The sequence below is a fragment of the Mustela nivalis genome (assembly GCF_964662115.1).
Source record: "Mustela nivalis genome assembly, chromosome: X".
Classification (NCBI taxonomy): Eukaryota; Metazoa; Chordata; class Mammalia; order Carnivora; family Mustelidae; genus Mustela; species Mustela nivalis.
The window spans coordinates 68,657,237-68,679,023 of NC_139040.1; the positions used below are offsets into that span (position 1 = coordinate 68,657,237).

General features: G+C 39.7%; 1 protein-coding gene across 3 annotated transcripts in view; it reads left to right on the forward strand.

The window, feature by feature from the left end:
* Positions 1-21,787, forward strand: part of TEX11 (testis expressed 11) — a 312,028-nt gene that overhangs the window by 216,978 nt on the left and 73,263 nt on the right. For 2 of the 3 annotated variants that reach the window (XM_082716160.1, XM_082716159.1), the window contains exons 23-24: positions 1,764-1,834; positions 3,275-3,391. In XM_082716160.1, the coding sequence (XP_082572286.1) occupies positions 1,764-1,834; positions 3,275-3,391 (188 nt within the window). The remainder of the gene's footprint in view (positions 1-1,763; positions 1,835-3,274; positions 3,392-21,787) is intronic. The other variant, XM_082716161.1, reaches the window with a different exon arrangement.

A 21,787-nucleotide genomic window follows, 5' to 3' on the forward strand; every position in this document is an offset into this window, starting at 1 on the left:
TTTTGGTCGGTGGTTGAGGTTCATGCAGAGGTTTCTGCTGGCCTTCCAGGGAAGGGGCCTGCTACACTGGGATTGAGGCACACTTGCCAGAGTAGGGCAGTACCAACAGAGCACAGTGGGGCCAAGACTTGGTATTAGCGGGTTAGGAAGCCAGTGTTGATGCTGTTCTGTTTCCTGAAGTTCATTTATGCCGAGGAGCACGGGAGGGGAAAGGCATCAGCCAGCTCCATTTTTCCTGGAGTTTGGTTTCCGTGCTTGCTGTTCTGAGGGAGTCACTCCCAGAAGAGCGAATAGTTTCCTCTTGTATATACAGGCATTTTTCAGATTGCTCTTTTCACACTGTCTCCAGGTTGATTGCCTGCCTGAAGCAGTGCAGTTCACTTTGGGCTCTATCCTAGCCAAGTGTGCTAACCACTGAAACTCCAAGCTTTAGCGAACTGGCTAGCAGGGACCTGCTCTTGTCTTCTGGGGAGAGTCTTGCTCTGTTGGGGGTGATGCAGGTTTGACCCCGAAGGGCAGCTGCCCCAGAGTGCAAGGGTGTGGGATTCGGAGCAGAGCAACCTAAACAACCAGCATCCTGGTTAGCTGCCCTCAGCATGTATCTCTGCCTATGCTGGGGGGTTAGGGGGCGGAAATGCACCTGCTGGCTCACTTTTTTGTCCCTGGAGAGGCAACTCCTAGAATGAGACCTCTCACAGATGTGCTCCAAGAAGAGTGCATAGTCTCTCCCCATGTGCCAGAGGCAACCTTCACATTGCCTTGTCTTCCCCCAGGTTTACTTGCCTGCCTTCTTTCCAGGAGTGCAGCAGTGCCCTTATGGCTCTATCCAAGCCATGCCCACGGACCTCTAAATATCCAGTCTTTGAGCCTCACTGGTGGCAAAAACTCACAAAAATCAGCCCCTCTCATTTTCCTAGCCAGTGGCTTTGGGGAAGTGTTCGCCTTGTACATATCCCTGTGTGCTCCACTGTCTCTTGCCTTTTCCCACAACCAGGACTCACTCCCCTCCACAGCACCCATGACCCATTTCTCCTTAAAACCACATCTCCGCACATCCTGCCTTCCTCAGTGTGGACTCTTCTCTCCCTCTGGTTGTGCAGTTTGTTCTGCCAGTGCTCGGGTCGATTTCTTAGGTATTCAGAATCATTTGATTAGTTATTTAACTGTGTTCAAGGGATGAGGCAAGCTGCTATCTTAGCTCCCCACCTCTTTGTCGAATTTTAACATACTTTTATGAATTCTGGTGGTGAACTCCTTGGTGATCCTTATTTTTTAGAGGGATCTATTCCAACTAAGAATGTATTATATGGGGGGCGCTGGGGTGGCTCAGTGGGTTAAGGCCTCTGCTTTTGGCTTGGGTCATGGTCCCAGGGTCCTGGGATTGAGCCCTGCATCGGGTTCTCTGCTCAGCAGGGAGCCTGCTTCCCTCTCTCTCTCTCTGCCTGCCTCTCTGCCTACTTGTGATCTCTGTCAAATAAATAAATAAAATCTTTTAAAAAAAAAGAATGTATTTTATGTTCCCAGTTTTTATTTTTAAAAAATCAGCACTACCTCCATTAGTTACTGGCAAGATTCAAAGATTGGAAGTTATAAAAGTCTCTAAATTTACCTGAAAAATTTTCTCTAAAAATCTAAAGTTAGCTTTTTTAACCCAAGAAACTCCTCATTACATTTTTTAATATTAAAAAATGTAGGTAGTAAAGATTATAATGGCACAGATTAAACAGATTTTCATAATCTTATCATTTCATATTAACTTTCAGCTTGGAACTTGGCTGTGCAGTGTGGCAAAGACCCAGTGGCAATGAGAGAATTTTTCATCCTCTCTTATAAGGTAAGTCTCTTCTAGTAAGTATCTCACGAATGGACCACAGCAAAGATAGACCACTGTGGCTATTTTCAAGGGCAAAATATAAAGGGACATGGGCTTTTAATCTAGAAACTTTTAAAATACACGTCTAAACAGTAATGACCTAAGGAGCATTTGTTCCTTATAGGATACAATGTGCAGATATGAAGCATTTCTCCACATAGCAAAATATTATAAACAACCATCAGAGAGATTAAAGTTTTACCATAAGAGACTTATTTCTTTGCTTTTGAAGGAATTCAGTCTCCCAGAGTCCTATATTAAAATGTAACTCTCTTTAGGAAAGGAATACTCTTAAGTTGTCAACCAATAAAACATTAGGAAGGTTTATAAATCTGTAGGAGTGTAGAATAGTTATCTGGGGAAATGAGGAGGTAAAAATAATACTAAGAATCTTGGGCCTACTTTATAATTTTTCATAGAGCAGGTTGTCTGTGTAAGGATTTATAAGCTTACTTTGCAATTATAAGCATTTTTAAATAGTCATTACTCTCCAAGGTCAAGATTAAATGCCAGAAAGTAAGCAATATTGATGAGAAAATAAAAGGAGAGGGGCTAAGAATGTCTCTCTTACACATTCAGGAGTGTATCATCTGATATGTTGAGATAGATTAAATGTTAAGAGTTTTAGAACTAGAAAGAACTATAGAGATAATCTAGCATAACTCCCTCATTTTATGTATTAGTAACCTGAGACCTAGAGAGATAAGGTGTTTTGAAATGTTGTTAATTTAGTGAAAGTGATGATTATGATCACTAAACGTTTTGGGAGATGAAAAAATAGTCTTTGAAAGTTCAGGTATAATTGCCATTTAAATTAGGTGAAATGAATTAGTTTTAGTTTGAACATTTGTGATAGCACTAGTAGGGTTCTATGTAAGAATCCCAAGGGCCTTAGAGGTTTATTGTAGTAAAAGCTGGGAGTTTTTTCTAAAGTTAGAGGACAAGGCTTAATGATGAGGTTATGCCTAATAATGCTTGTCAAGATTTGACATTGTATCTTTCAACCATGACAATATATGTGCTAATTTCAGCTCTATTCAATACAAAGGGGAAATCTATTTGCCAGGGGAAAAATCACTTAGAAATTACAAGATAAAGCAAGAAATAAATCACTAGATAGAAATACAGGGCCAAACGACAGTACCTATCACTGGGAAGATAGGAAAATTGCAAAGAAATGAAGCTTTTTATCTCCAGAAAGGTTCTTAAAAACAATGGGAAGTAATATAAAATTAAAACCGTAAATCAGTGTTTATAGTCTATATCATTTTTAAGGTGAGATGTGTTTTTCCAGCTGAATTTTTTCATTCAGACAGGATGTTGCTGATTTTCATTCTGATTGTTTCTGTTCACCTGGCAGAATTCACAGTATTCAATGATGTTCTGGTTATTTCTTATCAGCTGTCCCAGTTTTGTCCTTCTGATCAAGTAATTCTGATTGCACAGAAAACATGTTTACTTATGGCAGCTGCAGTTGATCTAGAGCAAGGGAGAAAAGCTTCAACAGCTTTTGAACAGGTAATGTGCTACCTTCAAAGAAAACACAAGAAAGAGTTTAGTGTGCTATTTGGTGTGTTTGCCTTCCCTGATGCAGTTCTTTCTGATTCTCTTTAAAGAACCCTTTCATCCTTTCCAGGAGCATCTTGATTTCAAAGGTTTGTAATGGTTCATTCCTTCCTAAGAAAAGGTCACATTTGGCTTAGCCTCTTCTTTTAAAAATATTGAGTATCTCTTCTTTTAAAATGCCTCTTCCCATGGACCACTCTTTCCAAATCTGTTTTTAGATATTCTTCATCATCTCCCTGCAATCATATGTGGCCCATAAGAAAGACTTTTCTCTATTTTTGTTACCTTTTACACATTCTCTGAGGAAGAATTTTTCTATCTCCACAGCTTCAGTAGCCAGCTCATTATTTACTTGGATTGTTTTTCTTCACTCTAATTGCATTTGCTTTCTTTGACCCACACCCTTAAATATTTTATCAGTAATTCAGTTTTAACAACAAAAAGAATTCCTACCTTTGCCTCAATTCCACTCCTAGCTTTGTTAAACCTTACCCCTTTAAGAAAATGCCAACATTAACATCTAAGAAAATTGTCTCCAAGCTGGACCACTAGCATTTTTGGTATGATTTTAAGATCTGGTTCTCTCTGCTTTTACTCTCTTACCTAGACAAAGAAAACTTCCCAATTTCCCATACTTGCCAGCTTTTCTTTCCAAATGGTACAAAATCCTTCTTGCTGTTTATTTCCTTCCTTCCGTTAATTGCTTCTTCCATGTGATTCTTCAGATCTGGAACAAACTGTCACCAGATCTCTGCCAGCATATTTCCCTTCCTTTCTGTTCCCTGTTGACTTCAACTCAAAAAACATTTGAGTATTAAGTAGTTTGCTAGGTACTGGAGATAAAGAAGACAAAATCCTTAACCTTGAGAAGTAAAGGGACCTCTTTTTAGAAACCTTTCCATTTTAAAAGAATGTGAGAAAAGAATCTTATATGCCCCAGAGCAAAACCAAAAACAATCATTTTGCTTCTTAAAAAGCATGGGTAAATACAATTTTATTCTCAATAAGGCCTTGTGTTTTACTTAAAAAGAGTAATAACTTCCTAGTTTTCACGTAATGCTTTTAACCTTTTTAAAAAGTTTTTCTTGGTCACTCAGAGTCAGTTGAGCATGCGACTCGATTTCAGCTCTAGTCAGGATCTCAGGGTTGTGAGATTGAGCTCCGCCCCACACTGGGCTCTGTGCTCCACAGGGAGTCTGCTTGAGATTCTCTCTACTGCTTCTCCCTGTCCCTCTGCTCCTCCCTCCATTCGCACACTGCACTCTCTCTGGAAAATAAACAAATCTTTTTTTAAAAAGTTTTTCCCTTAAATTGGTGGTCCTGACTTTGTTAAATTTTGTATCTTAATGAATAGAGATCAAATTGATGTGAGGGAAATTTCACAAACTCTTAAGTACAGTCCTTAATTGTTTTGTTTGTTTCCAACAACTGTTCTTTTTTGTGTTCTTTCTCTTGCAAATGTTAATGGTTTCTAAGAACTCTAACCTAGTAACCCTTCTATAATCTTCTTTGCTTTTGAATGAATATCTGTTTAGGTAATGGAAGATGAATTTCTGCCTTTTACCATCTGAGTCTGGTCCCTGTAAATTAGACCGTGGTGTTCTGCTTGTCTAATGAAGAATTGTTGAATTCTATTCTATTTATCTGCTCCTTGTTCTCTAAAGGCTCATAAATTTGAGTATTTCCAAATAAGTAGATGATGAAGGAATGTAGATGGAATGTATAGTTTTATCAACATTGTCTTTACTCTCCTGAGTATGAGCTAGGGGGAAGTGAGGGATGCTTTAAAAAAAATAACAGCAGTTGTGGGGCGCCTGGGTGGCTCAGTGGATTAAAGCCTCTGCCTTCTACTCAGGTCATGATTTCAGGGTCCTGGGATCGAGCCCTGCATCCGGCTTTCTGCTCAGCAGGGATCCTGCTTGCTCCTCTCTCTCTCTCTGCCTGTTTCTCTGCCTACTTGTGATCTCTGCCTCTCAAATAAATAAAATCTTAAAAAAAAATACAGCAGTTGTAATATACCATTGCGTGTGTGTGTGTGTGTGTGTGTGTACACACCACATCTTCTTATCCACTTATCTATCAGTGGACAGTTGGGTTGCTTCTGTGTCTTGGCTTTTATAAAACAATGCTGCAGGGAGCATAAGGATGCATATATCTTTTTGAATTAGTGTTTTTGTTTTCCTTGGTAAATACCCAGTAGTAGAATTACTGGGTCATATGGTATTTCTTTACTTAATTTTTTTTCAACTCTTTACATGTGTGAACAGTCTTATTTATTTCAGGTGAAAATGAAATCTGTACTTAAGTTCAAACCAAAAAGTGAGAACATATTAACTAATGCATGTCCTATAAGAATCTTACATTGATATGCTTTCAGTTTTCCCTTCCCTTCCATCTTTTGTTATTGTTATATGTTATAAACTCTCAATATATTGTTCTTAGTTTTGAGTAGGCTGTAAATTTATTTTTAGAGCTGTTAATAGAAGTTAAATGTTCTTTAAATTTATATATGTTTTAAGGGCTGCCTTGAATCATTTCTTTGTTGAGATCCAGAATATTGTTTGATATCCTATTCCTTTTGCCTCAAGAACTTTAACATTCTTTGTAGTGTCGATCTATTGAATTTACCCATCTTTTTCTGAAAAAGCATTTTTCCTTTATTTTTCATAGTTTTGCTGTGTGTAGAACTTAGAGCCATCAGTTATTTTTAATTTTAGCACTTTAAGGATGTCACTCCACTGTTGTTGGGCTTGCACAATTGCTGAGGAGTCTGTTAGCCTCATCTTTGTTCTATATACAGATATCTTTTGTTTTCCCATTGACTGTCTATAAGATTTTCTCTTTTATCGTTGTTTTGTAGCAGTTCGAATATAGTATATCTAGGTTAAAATTGAAAAAAAAAAAATCCTTGCCATTCTTTGAGCGTTTTTGCAACTATGGTTTGATGTCTTTAATTTTGAAAAATTCTTGACCACTGTCTCTTCAGATGTTTTTTCTGTCCTGTTTATCTCTTTTCCTCCTAGGTTTCAAATTACATATATAGTAGACTATATGATATTGTCCCACAATATGTTGTATTGTTTCTTTTTTTCTCATTTTTCTCAGTGTAAATATCAAATATTAATATGTAAATATTAAACAAAATAGTACTGCACAAGCAGGGTGCCAAATAAGAAATCAAACAGTAGGGGCGCCTGGGTGGCTCAGTGGGTTAATGCCTCTGCCTTCGGCTTGGGTCATGATCCCGGGGTCATGGAATCAAGCCCTGCATTGGGCTCTCTGCTCAGCAGGGAGCCTGCTTTCCTTTCACTCTCTCTGCCTGCCTCTCTGCCTACTTATGATCTCAGTCTGTCAAATAAATAAATAAAATCTTTTTAAAATATTTAAAATAAAGAAATCAAACAGCAGGGCACCTGGGTGGCTCAGTGGGTTAAACCTCTGCCTTTGGCTCAGGTCATGATCTCAGGGTCCTGGGATCAAGCCCCACATTGGGCTCTCTGCTCAGCAGGGAGCCTGCTTCCCCCTCTCTCTCTGTCTGCCTCTCTGCCTACTTGTGACCTCTCTCTCTCTATCAAAGAAATAAAAAAAAATCAAACAGCAAATAAAAATATGTCTCAAAACAAATACATAAAAAAGGAATGCCTGGTGGGTGGCTCAGTCGTTGGGCGTCTGCCTTCAGCTCTGGTCTAGCTAAAGTTTAGTAGAGGAAGGAAATAGCAAAGAAAAATCAGAAATTAATAAAATAGAGACCAGAATAAATAATAATATAACATTGAAAGTAATGACCAGGTTTTCCAAAATAAAATAAAATAAAATTGGTAATAAAAAAAAATAAAATTGGTAATGCTTTAACTCCATTAATTTAGAAGAAAGACAAGACCCAAAAACCAAAGTGAGAAATGGATAACAACACAACAGCTAACCGCAGAAATATGTAGGGTGATAACAGATAACTATTAACAATGCTGTCCTAACAAATCAGAAATCTTCTTAGACCAATAACAAGAAGTGAATATTGAATTAGGAATCAAAAATCTCACAACACAGAAAAGCCCAAGACTACATGGTTTCCTTGGTGAATTCTGCCAAACATATAAAATATAATTAGTAACAGTCTTTATCAAAATCTTACAAATTGTGGAATGGAGGGAACACATTCAGAATCATTCTGTGAAGCCAGTATTACCTTGATATTAGCGGAGATACAAGAACAAAAAAGTCCAGTCTGTACAATGTAAGTATTACTACTCTGTCTTTTTTTTTTATTTAATTTAATTTAAAATTTTTTCAGTGTTCCAAGATTTCATTGTTTATGCACCACACCCAGTGCTCCATGAAATACCTGCCCTCCTTAATACCCCCTACCAGGCTCACACCACCCCCTACCCTCCCCAAAACCCTCAATTTGTTTCTCAGAGTCCACGGTCTCTCATGGTTTGTCTCCTCCTCCGATTTCTCCCAGCTCACTTCTCTTCTCCATCTCCCAATGTCTTCTGGGTTATTCCTTATGCTCCATTTGCATGATAAATGGTTCTCCATCCCCTCACTTTCAATCTGCAGGTATCTTTAGGTCTAAAATGAGTCTCTTATTGGCAACATATAAATGGGTCTTGTTTTTAATCCATTCAGACTCCCTGTGTCTTTTGATTGGAACATTTAGTCCATTCACGTTCAAAGTAATTCTAGAGAAATATCTATTTAGTGCTATTTTATAATTTGTTTTGTCATTGTTTCTGGAGATTCTCTCTAATTTTCTCTGACTGAAAGAGTCCCTACTTTAATATTTCTTGCAGGGCTAATTTAGTGGTCACAAACTGCTTTAGTTTTTGTTTGGGAAGCTCTTTCTCTCCTATTCTGAATGATAGCCATGCTGGATAGAGTATTCTTGGCTGCAGATGTTTTCCATTCTGCATGCTCAATATATCATGCCACTTTCTTCTGGTTTACCAAGTTTCTGTTGCGAAATCTCTAGCTAGCCTTATGGGTTTCCCTTAAGGGCCTCTTTTTTGCCTTGCTGCTTTTAGAATTTTTTCTTTATCACTGTCTTTTTCCAGTTTAATTACAGTATGTCTTGGTGTTGGTCTGCTTTTGTTGATACTGATGGCAATCCTCTATGCCTCCTAGATCTCAATGTCTCTTTCCTTCTCCAGATTAGGGAAGTTTTCTGCTATTATTTCCTGAAATAAATTTTCTGCCCACTTTTGTCTTTCTTCTGGGACTGCTATAATATGAATGTTACTACATTTCATGGATTTATTGAGTTCCCTAAGTCTCTTCTCATGTTGCATAATTCTTCTTTGTGTCTTTTGTTCAGCTTCATTATTTTACATTATTTTATCTTCTAGGTCACTAATTCATTCCTCTGCTGCTTCCAGTTTGTTGTTCATTGCATCAAGCCTGCTTTTAATCTTGCTTATTGTACCCTTCATCTCTGATTCTTTTTTTTTTTTTAAATATTTATTTATTTATTTGACAGAGAGAGATTACAAGTAGGCAGAGAGGCAGGCAGAGAGAGAGAGAGGAGGAAGCAGGCTCCCTGCTGAGCAGAGAGCCCGATGCGGGACTCGATCCCAGGACCCTGAGATCATGACCTGAGCAGAAGGCAGCGGCTTAATCCACTGAGCCACCCAGGTGCCCTCTGATTCTTTTTTAACTCTTTTATCTTTGTGGTAAGGGTCTCACTGGTGTTTTCTATTCTTCTCTCAAGCCCAGTGAGTATCCTTATGATTATTCTTTAAATTCTCTATCAGGGGGCACCTAGGTGGCTCAGTTAGTTAAGCAACTGACTCTTGATATCCTCTCAAGTCATGATCTCAGGGTCATGAGATTGAGTCTCGTGTAGGGCTCTGTGCTTAGCAGGGAGTTTGCTTGAGATTCTCTCTCTCTCTCTCTCCCCCTCTCCCTCATCCACCCCCACTATCTCGCTTGCTCTCTTTCTCTGTAAAGTGAATGAATAAATGAATGAATGAATGAATTCTTTTTTTTTTAATTTTTTATTTTTTTTATAAATATATATTTTTATCCCCAGGGGTACAGGTCTGTGAATCACCAGGTTTATACACTTCACAGCACTCACCAAAGCACACACCCTCCCCGTTCTCCCAAACCCCCTCCCCCCAGCAACCCTCAGTTTGTTTTGTGAGATTAAGAGTCACTTATGGTTTGTCTCCCTCCCAATTCCATCTTGTTTCATTGATTCTTCTTCTACCCACTTAAGCCCCCATGTTGCATCACCACTTCCTCATATCAGGGAGATCATATGATAGTTGTCTTTCTCCGCTTGACTTATTTCGCTAAGCATGATATGCTCTAGTTCCATCCATGTTGTCGCAAATGGCAAGATTTCATTTCTTTTGATGGCTGCATAGTATTCCATTGTGTATATATACCACATCTTCTTGATCCATTCATCTGTTGATGGACATCTAGGTTCTTTCCATAGTTTGGCTATTGTGGACATTGCTGCTGTAAACATTCGGGTGCACGTGCCCCTTTGGATCACTACGTTTGTATCTTTAGGGTAAATACCCAGTAGTGCAATTGCTGGGTCATAGGGCAGTTCTATTTTCAACATTTTGAGGAACCTCCATGCTGTTTTCCAGAGTGGCTGCACCAGCTTGCATTCCCACCAACAGTGTAGGAGGGTTCCCCTTTCTCCACATCCTCGCCAGCATCTGTCATTTCCTGACTTGTTGATTTTAGCCATTCTGACTGGTGTGAGGTGATATCTCATTGTGGTTTTGATTTGTATTTCCCTGATGCCGAGTGATATGGAGCACTTTTTCATGTGTCTGTTGGCCATCTGGATGTCTTCTTTGCAGAAATGTCTGTTCATGTCCTCTGCCCATTTCTTGATTGGATTATTTGTTCTTTGGGTGTTGAGTTTGCTAAGTTCTTTATAGATTTTGGACACTAGTCCTTTATCTGATATGTCGTTTGCAAATATCTTCTCCCATTCTGTCAGTTGTCTTTTGATTTTGTTAACTGTTTCCTTTGCTGTGCAAAAGCTTTTGATCTTGATGAAATCCCAATAGTTCATTTTTGCCCTTGCTTCCCTTGCCTTTGGCGTTGTTCCTAGGAAGATGTTGCTGCGGCTGAGGTCGAAGAGGTTGCTGCCTGTGTTCTTCTCAAGGATTTTGATGGATTCCTTTCACACATTGATGTCCTTCATCCATTTTGAGTCTATTTTCGTGTGTGGTTTAAGGAAATGGTCCAATTTCATTTTTCTGCATGTGGCTGTCCAATTTTCCCAGCACCATTTATTGAAGAGGCTGTCTTTTTTCCATTGGACATGCTTTCCTGCTTTGTCAAAGATGAGTTGACCATAGAGTTGAGGGTCTATTTCTGGGCTCTCTATTCTGTTCCATTGATCTATGTGTCTGTTTTTGTGCCAGTACCATGCTGTCTTGATGATGACAGCTTTGTAATAGAGCTTGAAGTCCGGAATTGTGATGTCACCAACGTTGGCTTTCTTTTTCAATATCCCTTTGGCTATTCGAGGTCTTTTCTGGTTCCATATAAATTTTAGCATTATTTGTTCCATTTCTTTGAAAAAGATGGATGGTACTTTGATAGGAATTGCATTAAATGTGTAGATTGCTTTAGGTAGCATAGACATTTTCACAATATTTATTCTTCCAATCCAGGAGCATGGAACATTTTTCCATTTCTTTGTGTCTTCCTCAATTTCTTTCATGAGTACTTTATAGTTTTCTGAGTATAGATTCTGTGCCTCTTTGGTCAGGTTTATTCTGAGGTATCTTATCGTTTTGGGTGCAATTGTACATGGGATTGACTCCTTAATTTCTCTTTCTTCTGTCTTGTTGTTGGTGTAGAGAAATGCAACTGATTTCTGTGCATTGATTTTATATCCTGACACTTTACTGAATTCCTGTACAAGTTCTAGCAGTTTTGGAGTGGAGTCTTTTGGGTTTTCCACATATAGTATCATATCATCTGCGAAGAGTGATAATTTGACTTCTTCTTTGCCGATTTGGATGCCTTTAATTTCCTTTTGTTGTCTGATTGCTGAGGCTAGGACCTCTAGTACTATGTTGAATAGCAGTGGTGATAATGGACATCCCTGCCGTGTTCCTGACCTTAGCGGAAAAGCTTTCAGTTTTTCTCCATTGAGAATGATATTTGCGGTGGGTTTTTCATAGATGGCTTTGATGATATTGAGGTATGTGCCCTCTATCCCTACACTTTGAAGAGTTTTGATCAGGAAGGGATGCTGTACTTTGTCAAATGCTTTTTCAGCATCTATTGAGAGTATCATATGGTTCTTGTTCTTTCTTTTATTGATGTGCTGTATCACATTGACTGATTTGCGGATGTTGAACCAACCTTGCAGCCCTGGAATAAATCCCACTTGGTCGTGGTGAATAATCCTTTTAATGTACTGTTGAATCCTATTGGCTAGTATTTTGTTGAGTATTTTCGCATCTGTGTTCATCAAGGATATCGGTCTATAGCTCTCTTTTTTGATGGGATCCTTGTCTGGTTTGGGGATCAAGGTGATGCTGGCCTCATAAAATGAGTTTGGAAGTTTTCCTTCCATTTCTATTTTTTGGAACAGTTTCAGGAGAATAGGAATTAGTTCTTCTTTAAATGTTTGGTAGAATTCCCCCGGGAAGCCGTCTGGCCCTGGGCCTTTGTTTGTTTGGAGATTTTTAATGACTGTGTCAATCTCCTTACTGGTTATGGGTCTGTTCAGGCTTTCTATGTCTTCCTGGTTCAGTTGTGGTAGTTTATATGTTTCTAGGAATGCATCCATTTCTTCCAGATTGTCAAATTTGTTGGCATAGAGTTGCTCATAGTATGTTCTTATAATAGTTTGTATGTCTTTGGTGTTAGTTGTGATCTCTCCTCTTTCATTCATGATTTTATTTATTTGGGTCCTTTCTCTTTTCTTTTTGATAAGTCTGGCCAGGGGTTTATCAATTTTATTAATTCTTTCAAAGAACCAGCTCCTAGTTTCGTTGATTTGTTCTATTTTTTTTTTGGTTTCTATTTCATTGATTTCTGCTCTGATCTTTATGATTTCTCTTCTCCTGCTGGGCTTAGGGTTTCTTTCTTGTTCTTTCTCCAGCTCCTTTAGGTGTAGGGTTAGGTTGTGTATTTGAGACCTTTCTTGTTTCTTGAGAAAGGCTTGTACCTCTATATATTTTCCTCTCAGGACTGCCTTTGTTGTGTCCCACAGATTTTGAACCGTTGCATTTTCATTATCATTTGTTTCCATGATTTTTTTCAATTCTTCTTTAATTTCCCGGTTGACCCATTCATTCTTTAGAAGGATGCTGTTTAGTCTCCATGTATTTGGGTTCTTTTCAAACTTCCTTTTGTGGTTGAGTTCTAGATTTAGAGCATTGTAGTCTGAAAATCTGCAGGGAATGATCCCAATCTTTTGATACTGGTTGAGTCCTGATTTAGGACTGAGGATGTGATCTATTCTGGAGAATGTTCCATGTGCACTAGAGAAGAATGTGTATTCTGTTGCTTTGGGATGAAATGTTCTGAATATATCTGTGATGTCCATCTGGTCCAGTGTGTCATTTAAGGCCTTTATTTCCTTGCTGATCTTTTGCTTGGATGATCTGTCCATTTCAGAAGAGATCCTAAATCGTGAGGGGGGAGAAAGGGGATAAAAAGAGGTTCAAAAAGGAAGAAAGAAAAAAAAAAGAAAAGAATTTTAAAAAGAGAACAAATAAAGAAAAATATAAAAAAGAAAAAATATATGTATTAGATAAAGTAGTTTAAAAACATTAAAAAAGAAAAGGGTGAAAGTTAAAAAAAAATTTTACCAGAAGGCGAGGAAAAAAAAATTAAATTAACTGCAAGACTAAAAAAAAAAATCACAGGGAGAAAGCCATGAGTTCCTGCTTTGCTTTCTCCTCTTCTGGAATTCTGCTGCTCTCCTTGGTATTGAAACCGCACTCCTTGGTAGGTGAACTTGGTCTCAGCTGGATTTCTTGTTGATCTTCTGGGGCAGGGGCCTGTTGTAGTGATTCTCAAGTGTCTTTGCCCCAGGCGGAATTGCACTGCCCTTACCAGGAGCCGGGCTGAGTAATCCGCTCAGGTTTGCTTTCAGGAGCTTTTGTTCCCTGAGTGCCTTCCGTAGAGTTCCGGAGGACGGGAATACAAATGGCAGCCTCCTTGTCTCCGGCCCGGAGGAGCCAAGAGCCCGGGGCCCCACTCCTCAGTGCGCCCTCAGAGAACAGCGCCCAGTTACTCCCGTCTGCCTGACCTCCGGTCACGCTCCGAGCTCACCGAGCCTGCGACCGGTTCAAGGTAACCCCGAGCTGGGAGCTTACTGTCAGCTCTGTCTCTGTAGCCGGCTTTCCCTTCCAATACCCCGCAAGCTCTGCGACACTCCGACACCCCCATCCTTCTGTGACCCTGCGGGACCTGAGGCCACGCTAACCCCGCGTGGGCTTCACCCCGGTTTAGCCTCTGGAGCGATGTCCCTCAGCGGAACAGACTTTTGAAAGTCCTGATTTTGTGCTCCGTTGCTCCGCCGCTTGCTGGGAGCCGGCCCCTCCCCTTGGGGTCTATCTTCTGGTTGCTTTGGATTGACGTCTCCGCCGGTCCTACCTTTCAGAAAGTGGTTGTTTTTCTGTTCCCAGAATTGCTGTTCTTCTTCTCTTCGATCTGCCGATGGATTTGCAGGTGTTTGCAACCTTTAGATAAGCTGTCTAACTGATCTCCTCCTAGCTGAAGTAGTCTCAGCCTGCTACTTCTCCGCCATCTTGACTCCCGAATGAATGAATTCTTTATCGGGAACATTACTTATTTCTGTTTCATTTCTGATATGGCCATGGCCTTATCTTGTTCCTTCATTTGGATAAATTCCTACATCCTGGAGTTTTGTCTAAGTCTCTGCTTTCATCTCTGTTAGAAAAGCCAGTTATGCCTCCTGCTCCTAAATGTAATGTCCTTATGAATAAGAGCTCATGTCATGCCCAGGGCATGGTGCTTCAGAGTGTTTCTGGTGTGTGCCGTGTGTACTGTGCTATTGTGTTTTGCCTGCTGTGTCCTTCAGGCCAGTCATTTGCAGAGGTTCTCCTAGCCTGTTGTTGGCAGTGTTTGGTCCCTAGCCTGCAAGGGCCAAGTTTTAACGAGGTGTGCAGTTTGCTTGTGAAATAAGACCTGATACCAACTCCACCAAGACAGAGGCCCTGTAGAACTCTCTGGTTGGGAGAGATGGTATGGGCAGGGATTTGTGGTGGTCTTCTAGGGGAGGGGCTCTCCATGCTGGGACTGAAGTAGGCTTGACTGAGAAGGGTAGTCCCACCAGAGCACAGGGGTTGTGGTTTTGTGTAAGCAAGTTAGGCAGCCAGTATCCGGGCTGAGCTGCTTCCCTCAGGTGGTTCTGTGTTTATGCTGGGAGGGCTGGGGGAGGAAATGGCACCAGTCAGCTCTTTTCTTTCCAGAGAGGCCTGAAGGAATAATCTCCCACTGTATGTCCTAGACATTCTTCAGATCCCTATTTCCATGCTGTCTTACCCAGGTTGTTTGCTTGCCTTCTTTCCAGGAGCAGCACAGTGCCCTCAATTTCCTATCCTAGCCAAGACTGCTGACCCTTAAAACTCCAGGCTGTAAGCCTTGCTGGTTGCAAGAACTCCAGAAATTCAGTTCCTCCAAGCCAGTAGCTTTGGGGAAGTGTTCTTCTTGTCCATTCCCTTACACGCTCCTCTCTTTCTGTCTCTCTCTCTCTCTCTCTGTCTCAGTCTCTCTTTCTCTCTCTCTTGCCCTTCTCAATGACAGCTCCCTATCCTCTGAAGTACTTGTTATCTGTTTCTCCCTTAAACCATGTCTCTACACTTCCTACCTTCTTTGATATGGCCTCTTCTCTCCCTTTAGTTGTGGAATTTGTTCGGTCAGTCTTCAGGTTGATTTCTGGGGTATTTAGCATGATTTGATAGTTATCTAGTTGTGTTCATGGGACGAGATGAACCTCGTGTCCTCCAGTCTGCCACCATCTTCGTCTCCCACTTCTTCTAGATGTAATTTTTTGAGCAATAAAAAAGAATGAGATCTGATGATTTGTGACAATATGGATGGACCTAGAGTATTATGCAAAGTGAAGTAAGTCAGAAAAAGGAAATATAAACCATATGATCTCAGTTATATGTGGAATCTAAAAAGGAAAAGAAAAAAAATGGAAAAAACAAACAAGCAAAGCAAACAGACTCTTAAATACAGAGAACAAACTGGTGATTGTCAGAGAGGAAGTAGATGGGGTGATGGGCAAAATAGGAAAAGTGGATTAGGAGATAGAAACCACCACTTATAAAATATATAATTTGTGAACATGAAAAGTATAGCACGGGGAATATAGTCATTAACATTTTAATAACATTATATGCTGACTGTACTTATTGTGGTGAGCATTGAGGAATGTATAGAATTGGCCAATGAATATGTTGTGCAAATGAAACTAATGTAGCATTGTATATCAGTTATACTTCAATAAAAAAAATATACAGCAGGGCACCTGGGTGGCTCAGTCAATTAAGCATCTGACTCTTGATTTTGGCTTGGGTCATGATCTCAGGGTTAGGGGATCAAGCCCCATGCCCCTACTCTGCATTCATCGGGGAGTCTGCTTAAGGATTCTCTCCCTCTGCCCCTCCCACTACTCTCTCTCTAAAATAAAAGAACAAATCTCAGGAAAAAATATACAGCCATTATAATTTATCGAGGAACTACATCTCCTTCCTAAAATGGGTTGGATAAACTACTGCCGGCTAGCCAAATCAGGCCAGTGGCCTGTGTTTCTGCAGCCGGAGCACTAGGGACTTATTTTTTTTTTTACATTCATGGAAGGTTGTGAATGAAAATATACGTGAAAGATAATAAAAAGATAATAAAAGAAAATATATGTGGAAATGTATGTGAAAAAAAAAATACGTGAAAGATAGTTGTGTGGCTGGAAAAGCCTAAAACATTTACTGTTTGACCTTTTATACAAATGTATCCTGACCCCTATCCTACATTATTTTTTAACAAACGTATTGAGGTATAATTAGCATAGCTTAGGATTCACCCAGTAAAGTATACAGTTTAAAGGTTTTTAGAATATTCAGATTTGTGCAGCTATTGACACAATATAGTTTTTTTGTTTGTTTGTTTTTGGGTTTTTTTTTTTTAAGATTTCACTTATGTACTTGACAGAGATCACAAGTAGGCAGAGAGGCAGGCAGAGAGAGAGAGAGAGAAGGAAGCAGGCTCCCTGCTGAGCAGAGAGCCCGATGTGGGGCTCAATCCCAGGATCCTGAGATCATGACCCAAGCCAAAGGCAGAGGCCTTAACCCACTGAGCCACCCAGGCATCCCCACAATATAGTTTTTAAAACATTTCATCACTCTAAAAAAATATCACTTACCTATTAGCAGTCACTCCCTGTCCCAACCAGTAGCCCTAGGCATCCACTAATCTATTTTGTGTCTTTATAGATTTCCTATTGTGGATATTTCATATAAATACTATCATATGACTTAATCTTTCCTGACTGACTCCGTATAGGTTCACCATGTTGTAGTTTGGATCAGTACTCCATTCCCACAATGGCTGAGTGATATTCCAATATATGAATATACCACATTTTGTTTTTCCATTCATCCATGGATGGATATTGAGTTTTAACAATTTTCAGCTGTTACAAATAATGCTATGGTAAACACTTATATAGAAATTTTGTGTGGACATGTGTGTTTTATTTTCCCTTGAGTATATACCTAGCAGTGAAATTGCTCGGTTTTATGATAACTCTATGCTTAATCTTGTGAGGAACTACCAGAGTATTTTCCAGAGCAGCAAAACCATTTTACATTCCCACCAGCACTAGGCTAAGGTTCTACTTTCTGCACCTCCTTGCCACAACTTTCAGTTTCAGTAGTTTATGTTTCTGGAAATGTGTGTATTATAATCTAAGTGATCTTATTTTTTGGCTTACAGTTGGTCATAGTTTTCCCTTAGAATCATTTTTTATTTCTGTAAGTTTGATGATTATGGCCCCTCTTTCACTCCTGATTATAGTCATTTGTGTCTTCTCCTTTTTTTTTCTTGACCAGTTTATACAAAATTTTTTCAATTTCATTTTCTTTTTCAAGAACCAAGTTTGATTTCTTTTATCTCCCTATTATGTTTCTGGTCTCTGTTTCATTAATTCCCACTCTAATCTTTATCATTTTCTTCCTTCTGGTTGCTTAGGTTTTAGTTTGCTTTTCTTCCAGTGTCTTAGAGTAGAAGTTTAGCTTAGTAACTTACTTCTTTTTGTAATAACTTTTATAGCTATAAATTTCCCTCTAAGCACTGTGTCTTAAGCTGTTTGAAGCACTATAAATTTGGGGACACATTCAGACCCACAGCATTCCTCCTTTGGCCCCTCAAAATTCATATCCTCCTCATACAAAATACATTCATTCCATCTCAATAGCTCTAAACATCTTAATTCATTCTAGCATTGACTCAAAAGTCTAAGTCCATAGTTTCTTCTAAATATCATCTAAACCAGATACGAGGTAAGATTGAAGGTACAATTCATCCTGAGGCTAATTGCTCTACAGCTATGAACATGTGAAATCAAACAAGTTATATGCTTCCAAAATGCAGTGGAGAGACAGGAATAAGATAGATATTCCTGTTCAAAAAGGAGAAATAGGAAAAAAAAAGTTAATGGGTTCAAAGTAAGTCTGAAACCTAGTGGGCCAAGTAATATTAAACACCAAGGCTTGGGAACAATCCTCCTTGGCTTTGTGTCCCACATTCTGGACCCACTGGGACTGCAGTTGTGTCCCCAAACCTCTAGGCCCCACCCACATGGTTCTGCCAGGTGTAAACCCATGCTATAGCTCTCACAGATTAAGGTTCAGACTGGAATCCCTCACAGTAGCTGTGCTGCCCTGGGATGGAAAGCTGTACTGGGTGTTGCCCCTAATGGGGGTCTCCTGCTATAGCTTCACCCCACAGCGGTTTTTTGAGCTCCAAAATCTCCTCTGGCATCTTTTGAAATCTAGGTGGAAGCCTTTATGCTCCCCGCTCTTGCATTCTGCCTACCATGAGGACACCAAGCTGATGACTTCCCAAAGTTTGTGACCTATGCCGTCTGGAGGGGCAGGCACAACAGCCTGCTGCACTTGGAGTGGCTGTGCAACATGGCCCCAGAATTTGAGAAGGGGAGTCGGGGAGGTTCAGTGGCACTGGGGAGCTGTGTCTCCTCCTTTGAAATCATTCTGCCTCTTAGACCCTTGTACTCTAGGGCCTGTGTTGGGAGGCCTTTTTTAGGGCCAGCCCCAAGAACTCTGAACTGCCTCAGATCATTCTTCCATTGCTTTGGACAAGAGTTACTAACTTCTGTTTAGATGGCTGACCAATTTCCCCATTGTCTTGGTGTGTGAATAGCTCCTGGCTTCTGTTGAGATGGTTGAACCACAGCATTCTCCTTATCAAATTTCAATCATACCCTTAGTGTTCCGTCTTAAACTAGCTTTCTTATTTCTTTCAATTTGATAGGCTGAAAATTTTCCAAATTTTTAAATTGTGCTTCCTTTAAAAAAAAAAAAAGATTTAATTATTTATTTGAGAGAGTATGCAAGAGAGTGAGCAGCAGTGGAGGTGGGGGGCAAAGAGAGAGGGAGACCAGAATCCCCACTGAGCAGGGAACCCAATGTGGAGCTCAGTGCGGGGGTCAATCCCAGGACCCGAGCAGAAGGCAGACACTTAATGGATTGAGCCACCCAGGTGCCCCTGTGCTTCCTTTGTGATTAGCATTTTCACCTTTAAATCATTTCTCTCTTCTTACATTTTACTATAAGCATTCAAGAGAAACCAGGCCACTTTTTCAGCACCTTGCTTAGAGATTTTTTTAGCCAAATGTCCAATTTCGCCACTCAAAAGTATTATCTTCTATGAAACACTAGGACATAAACACAATCCCGCCAAACTTTTTGCTATTTTTTTAGCGTGGGTGGCTTTCCTCCAATTTCCATTGTTCCTCCTTCGTCATTGGAATGATCTTCAATATCCATATTTCTACCAACATTCTCTTCACTGTATTCCCAAACTGTTCTCTAAGAAGATTGATTTCTGCAGCTATTCTCTTTCTTGGTCCTCATGTAACCAGGGCACAGGGATGTCTGAGGGTCCCAGACAGACCCGATCTGGCCATGTGCTGCTGACAAAATCCAAAGGCAGAGAGGGGATTGGTGGTGAAAAAAGAAAGGAATTTATTTCAGTGAGGGCAACAATGGGAAGATAGCAGACTAGTGTCTCAAAGACAACCGTGGAAGTGCTAAAAATAATTCTAGGTTTATACAAGGAAAACGTGGGGAAAAGGTCAGTAGGTACATGAAGATACAGTCATTGTCTTGGGATCAGTCACATGGGGTCTTGCAGGCTCAGGGCAATCCTTATTGCTTGAGAGGGTAGTTTAATTCCCATCATAGGATGCTTTGCCCACAGAGTACTTTGCCTGAGTTGAGATAAGCCAAAAAGAAGAGCTTCATCAATTAGAAAGTACAGACGGAGGTAAAAAATGGAGATAGCTAAAGTCCTCTTTCAAATATGAGAATTGCTCTTAACCATTCATTCTCAGCAAAGTAGTTTTTTTCTAGCTCACGCCTCTGAACTCTTCCAGCTTCTACCCATTACACAGTTCCAAAACTGCTTCCATTCATTCAGGCGTTTGTTAGAGAAGCACCCCACTCTCAGTGCTAGTTTTCTCTCTTAGCCCATTTAGGCTTCTATAACTAAAACACCACACACTGGGAAGCTTATAAACAACAGAATTTTATTTCTCACAGTTCTTGAGGATAGAAGTCCAAGATCAAGGTACTAGCATGGTTGTGTTCTCTGGTGAGGGCCTTTTATCCTGATTCATAGTTTGCGCCTTTTTTCTTTGTCTTCACATGGTAGAAAGGGCTAAGGATCTCTCTAGAGCCTCTTAAAGGGCACACATCCCATTCATGAGGGCTCTATCTCTGTGACTTTAGCACCTCCTAAAAGCCCCACCTACTAATATCTGCACCTTTGAGGTTTAAGATTTCAACATATGAACTGGTTGAGTGGTACACATTCAGACCATAGCATACTGCTTGAGCAGCATCCCATATGTTTTGGTATGTTGTGTTTTCTTTTCATTCGTCTCGAATTATTTTTAAATTTTCATTGTGATTTTTTTCTTTGACCCATTGTTTATTTAGTAGCCTCTTACTTAATATCCACATATTTGTGAATTTCCCAAACTAGTATTATCTTATTGATTTCTAAACTTACTCCACTAAGGTCAGAGTACGTAGTTTGTGTAATTTCATGTTATTTAAACTTTATTTGAAGTTTGTGTTGGAGCCTAGCATATTGTCTGTCCTGGAGAAAGTGCCGTGTGTGCTTGAGAAGAATTTGTGTGATTCTTGGGTTGGTGGAATGGTCTATGGAATGGTGTGTTAGGTATAAAAAACAATGGTTTTATACAATTGCTTTTTAAAAGAATTGAAAGAAGAAAAAAGAAATATATATTTATATACTTTTATGTTTACATAACTATTACATAATTGCTTTTACCAGTGTACTTTTTTTCTGTTTGGATTCAGACTATCTGGCGTCATTTGTTTTCAGCCTGAAGAACTTCTCCTAGCATTTTTATAAAATGGTTCTGCCAGCAATAAATTCTATCGACTTTTGTTTATAATTTTTTTGCTTTTTGCTTTCAGTTCTGAAAGATAGTTTTGCTGGTTATTAGATTGTTGGTTAATGGTTATTGTCTTTGGGGCGCCTGGGTGGCTCAGTGGGTTAAAGCCTCTGCTTTCAGCTCAGGTCATGATCCCAGGGTCCTGGGATCAAGACCTGCATCGGGCTCTCTGCTCGGCAGGGAGCCTGTTTCCTTCTCTCCTCTGCCTGCCTCTCTGCCTACTTGTGATCTCTATCTGTCAAATAAATAAATAAAATCTTTTAAAAAAAACTGTTACTATCTTTCATCATATTGAATATGTTATCCCACTGCCTTCTTTATTGAGATTATATATTTGCTGAGACATTGTCACCAAACCTTTGTTAAACTGTGATTTCCTTTTGTTGTTTGAACATACTTAAAATAGCTGCTTTGAAATCTTTGTCTGCCAAGTTCAGCATCTGGACCTTTTCAGTCAATTCCTCTTGCCTGCTTTTTTCCTGCATTTGGGTCATACTTTACCATTTCTTTGCATATCTCACAATATTCTGTTGAAAACTAGACATTTTAGATAATATATTGAAGCATCTTTGAATACTTATTCCCCTTTGTGGTTTGTTGTCATTAATACTTGCTTGTTTATTGGTTTAGAGACTTGGCTGGGCTAGTTCAGGCTAGTC